The sequence below is a fragment of the Carassius carassius genome, chromosome 24 (genome assembly GCF_963082965.1).
Source record: "Carassius carassius chromosome 24, fCarCar2.1, whole genome shotgun sequence".
NCBI lineage: Eukaryota > Metazoa > Chordata > Actinopteri > Cypriniformes > Cyprinidae > Carassius > Carassius carassius.
The window spans coordinates 979,529-984,646 of record NC_081778.1 but is presented as its reverse complement, the minus strand read 5'-3'; the positions used below and the strand labels follow the sequence as shown (position 1 = coordinate 984,646).

The 5,118-nt window shown below is 43.9% G+C and overlaps 1 protein-coding gene across 1 annotated transcript; it reads left to right on the top strand.

The window, feature by feature from the left end:
- The first annotated feature begins 400 nt into the window (after positions 1 to 400).
- LOC132103543 (iroquois-class homeodomain protein irx-4-A-like) lies at positions 401 to 4,196 on the top strand. Its single transcript, XM_059508654.1, has 5 exons — positions 401 to 905; positions 1,271 to 1,510; positions 1,826 to 1,932; positions 2,386 to 2,699; positions 3,071 to 4,196. Exons 1-5 carry the CDS (start codon positions 861 to 863, stop codon positions 3,739 to 3,741), a joined length of 1,377 nt encoding a protein of 458 aa, XP_059364637.1. The 5' UTR covers positions 401 to 860; the 3' UTR covers positions 3,742 to 4,196.
- Positions 4,197 to 5,118: the final 922 nt, after the last annotated feature.

Genomic DNA, 5,118 nt, shown 5'->3' with positions numbered 1-5,118 from the left:
TTTTTGCAGAATGAAAAAAAAACTCTGAGAACATGCTTGCACGTTTTTATTTTAGTGTAATTTCATAGATAAAAAAAAAATGTTACATGCATCTTAAGGATCCCTAATTGTGAATGTGAGGTGGGGGCGGCATGATCGATCGTGCTCTGCCTAGAGTGGCATTTGAGCTTGCGCCGGCCCTGCAGCTGATTGTGAAATAGATATGATTTATGATATCTAAATCAAAGGTAAAAACTGTAGGTATTTGTTAATACAGGCAAAAACGTTGGATCATGTATTTAATTCCTGATAAACCTGAGATAAAAAGGCGCGTGCAAAAGCATTAAGACAAAAGATATGGTTTGATCGTCAGATTTTAGAAGTGCAAGCTCTTTTTCAAAGCTCGGTTTAATTGATAAACTCAATTACAAGTCCACTGTGCCTTAAAAATTCACCCCCGCCCCTCTGTCACTCGTTGGGATTTTTATCCAGAGAAATGCATATTAAAGTTAGAGTCTGGTCATTTTGACTGGGTTTCTTCTGACGTCAGAGCCACCGGCGTTTAAAACAACCCGCATCTGGGCTGACGTGTTTAATACTAGTTTTTATAACGCAAAATATGTATTTCTGACATCAAAGACGGCAATTCAACAAATGCTTGACGATGCGCGCGGCTGTGTTGTAGAAGTTCAATAGTGCTATAGGAGAGCATCCATCTGTCGAGCACTCTCAGGAAGGAGTTTAAGCAAATTAAACATGATGGTATTGCGCTTCGCCCTATAAGCGTCCGGCAGCTTTATGCTTTACCAATCAATCGGTGCACTGAAACACAGCAGACCTGCAGTCTCGCCTGCGTTCCGGCACACAGGGAGCACTCTACGATGTCCTATCCTCAGTTCGGATATCCTTACTCTTCTGCACCTCAGGTAAGAGTCGAGCGCTTATTCTTACATCGCTTCGGATGGTTAAAAGGTGAAAGGCGCTCACGCGCGCCGCGGGTTTGAAGGCGATACAGATACAGGTTTAATCGGGTTTCTGCGCTGGGCTTCCCTCTGCGCTTATCATTTTATAAATCTACAAACACGCGCTCGAGCCGCAGACACATGCAAACGTGCAGATGCGATGACAGGGGGAAGGAGGACAACAGTTGCCTTTTGGCCATGATCCATAAAGTGCATCGTCCTGTGGGGGCTGACGGTGACCAATGCCAAAAATCAACTTGCACCTCATTTTCGCCGTTTTGCAAACTCGTACAGGTTTGTTTATGCTGTGAAATTTCCAAATGTTCCAGTTCCTCATGACCACCAACTCCCTGACATCTTGCTGCGAGTCGAGCACCAGATCCATCTCGGACTCGACCGCGCAGACGCCCGTTTACTGTCCGGTGTACGAGAGCAGACTGCTGGCCACCGCCAGACACGAGCTGAGCTCCGCCGCCGCGCTGGGAGTCTACGGGAGCCCCTACACCGGCGGCCAGGGCTACGGGAACTATGTCACCTACGGCGCTGACGCGTCCGCTTTCTACTCTTTGGTGAGTTTAGAACACGCGCAGTTATTAACCATTATAACAGCATGCATTCTGGCAGTGAAACGCGATGTTAAGATCACCTAAACTCTGTATAAGGAATGTGTTTCTACATCAGAGAAAGGGGACATTTTATAAAATAAGAACATTAACGAACTGCATGAAATTATTGCAGAACTGATGAGTCTCATGGACTGTTTTCTATGTTCCATGGGCTCCAAGTCTAGGATAAGCGTCATATTTTGCTCATTAGCGTGGTTATATTAACAAGCATGGCAAATGTAAAGTTTAATTGCTGACAGCTCTTGTATTTATTTCCAGGGAACGTTTGATGCCAAAGATGGAAGTGCTTCTGCGCATGCGGGTATAACACAGGCTGCCGCATACTACCCTTACGATCCCACCCTGGGACAGTACCAGTATGACAGGTACTGAATGAGATTCATTAAGAGGCTTCTGATTGACAATGAACATGACTCTGTTCAGCTGGATCAATTTCATGGGCTGCGCTCAACATGTTGATGCAATAATTAGCGCAATCATTTGAATGCAAGGGTGTTTTTTCCCCCTCCTCATTTTTTTTCTTTTTCTTTCCACTAAACCAATTATAACATAATTGTCCTTGAGTTCCAGGTCACTGTCTTTGATGTATATTTGATGTTATATCATGCACCTAACGGTTTAGCCTTCAGGGTTTCCCCTGAAGTGCTTTAATGGACAGACACTCGGCCAGTGCACTCGATCAAGCAATTTATTCGCTCTGTAAAAAAAAAAAAAAAAAAAAAAAAATCGAGTGTATAGGCCTAAGGAAATAAAAGTCTTTGCATTTCTATGCTGCACTGCAAAAACGTTTCCCACCACACCTTTCTTTCGTGCCACAGATACGGGTCTATGGAGGGTGGAAGCAGAAGGAAGAACGCCACGCGTGAGACCACGAGCACGTTGAAAGCGTGGCTCCAGGAGCACAGGAAGAACCCCTACCCCACCAAAGGAGAGAAGATCATGCTGGCCATCATCACCAAGATGACCCTCACGCAGGTGTCCACCTGGTTCGCCAACGCCAGAAGAAGACTCAAGAAGGAGAACAAGATGACATGGCCACCGAGAAACAAGGGCTCAGATGATAAGAAGTATGAGGATGATGATGAGGATGGGTCGCAAGAAGAGCAAATCAAGAGTGAAACCAACGATGACGGTCAGCTCTACTCCATTCTTCACTAGTCTATTCTGTCATATCAATGTAGATGATTATTAGGCCTATTGACCCAGTTTTTTTATGTTTTTATTCTGAGAAAATGACACTGAGCCATCTCAAGTTCTCAAGAATATTACTGAAAGCGCAAACTTTCGAAAGGTCTGATGGAAGGCATGCAAAAGCATTGTATTGCTAACTATTTTATTATACAAACCCTTATTATTTGTGTAGCGTTGTATAATGCTAATAAATAAATAATAAAAAATATTAAAAACAACAGTAGTTTCGGCTGTTCAGAAGCCTAATGCACAGGCCTGTATGTTTTGTTGTCTCTCGCTCTCCACTTATTTTCTACCGCTATTTTTGAACAGAGAGCAAAAGTCGAGAGGACAAGGAGCTGCAGCTGAGTGATTTGGACGACTTCGACACCATCGAGTCTGAGAGCTCAGAGTGTGAACTCAAGCACCGCTTCCACATGAACGCGCACATGGCGACCACCGACGACCGCCTCAAAGATGCGTCTCCAAAGCTCTCCATCCCCGGTCTGCTCGAAGCAGAGCGCGATCTCACCAAAAGCTGCTTGAAAAGCACAGCGGAAGACTGTGAGCACGAGCTTCGGCACAGCAAAACTTGCTTCCAGCAGCAGGGTCATCCGTTACTGGACAGCAAACCCCGCATCTGGTCTCTGGCCCAGACTGCGACAGAGTACTCCTCATGTATGCTTCGCTGTCAGCCATCGCCCTCCGCCTCCTCACCTGTCAGCGGCCTGGAGAGACAGCAGGACTCACCTGTCACGACTCTCAGAAACTGGGTAGATGGAGTTTTTCACGACCCCTTGTTTAGACACAGCTCATTGAATCAAGCACAGACGAACACTACGGTTTCTTGGACCACCTCGACCAAAGGGTCGATCTTAGAGACTGGAGCCCTTGGACGCTCTGTAGGGAACAACCACAACAACGTGATAAAAACACAACAGCAAGAGCCAAGCAAGGACAGTATCATATTTCCGAAGGGGGTAAATAAAATATTCTGTTCCTAGCACACCAAATGACTCTCGAACAGACTGTTTGGAATAGCTGTTTACGCTTTCAGTTCACAAACAAATACCAGACTGTGGCCCAAAATACGTTTTGTTACGTAAAACCATGAGGAAATGTATGTTTATTGCTGTGTTGACATCTCACTGGCGAGGGGTTGGTTTATATATATATTTATTGGTTTGGTTGGCGCACGTTCAGATTAAGTAAATTAACTAGAGTTTATGTTCCAAAAGACTGAAAAAAGTTTACAGCCCAGTTTCGTTCCGGCTTTTATCATTTCTTTGGCATGCATATGTTGCTAGTTTTTATTGTTCATTCTTTTAGACGAACTCGGACCTTGTTGCAACGACTCACAAGTGTCACTGTTAAGAAAGCATCACACAAATGCACAGATCTCCTCGAAACGGGGAATGTTCAAATCTGCTCACAATAATAAATGGTGGACTTTTCTCAGCTTGTGTTCAGTGTGTCGATCAGAGTCGCTGTCCCTGGTGCTGAACTCAATTCAGTGACAAATGCAGCCTACTTTAATATGCATATTATTTTTCATTTCTAATAATAATTCTTATTTTTATTTGTCAATAAAAAGTAGAAAGTCGCAACATTTCATCTTGTAATTTGGCATTTGCATCATTAAATGTACTACTACATAGATTTAATTTTCAATTACAAAAAAAGCTTATTATTATATTATTTTATTTTATTTAAATGTAATTTATTAATTTATTTATTTTTTATTCTTTTTCTCATTAGGCCGAAGTAATGGCATACCAATACGAATGGATCGACTGTCCACTCTAAATAATGCATACGATGTTCTCAGCAGTGATTGTTTCGTGTTCACTGTGTTTGGCTTTGTAATAATCCCCCAGTAAGTGTTTATCATTCTCTCCCGTCCTCTGATGGGTGAGATGAGGCCCTCAGGAGCCATAAGACAGCGCTGGATGAGCCCCATTAACCCGCCATAATCAGCCTGTAATTGGGATGTTTTCAGTCATCATTCACTTCACTCTATCGATTTCTACCCTCTCTCTGCCTCTGATAATATTATCGAAGCGCCAAATCCTTTACCCTGACCAGCACTTGAGCTCTGCAGACAGGCAGGTTATATGGTAGAAGCTGAGATCATTTGAAATGTTCATCTTGACACGGACCCCTCAATTTCTGGAGCTCCTCTGCACTCGGAGGCTTTTTCACCGGGGCGCGTCTCTAAGTGAAAAGGGCAAGAGAATTAGTTGCTCGAGATAAAAGGGCAAAAACAGGCAGTCAAAGGCAGGAGTTGACAGTGATGGTGAAAGTGTGGCCCCTGGAGGACTGGGGTCCGCTGAGAGGGCCTTCACTGATGAATTTCAGTGTGAAAGCCAAGCGATTGAGAT

Coding starts and splice junctions, on each gene's coding strand:
- LOC132103543 (XM_059508654.1), top strand. CDS start 861: ATGTCCTATCCTCAGTTCGGATATCCTTACTCTTCTGCACCTCAG. Junction 906..1,270: donor CTTACTCTTCTGCACCTCAG/GTAAGAGTCGAG, acceptor CAAATGTTCCAG/TTCCTCATGACCACCAACTC. Junction 1,511..1,825: donor CGTCCGCTTTCTACTCTTTG/GTGAGTTTAGAA, acceptor ATTTATTTCCAG/GGAACGTTTGATGCCAAAGA.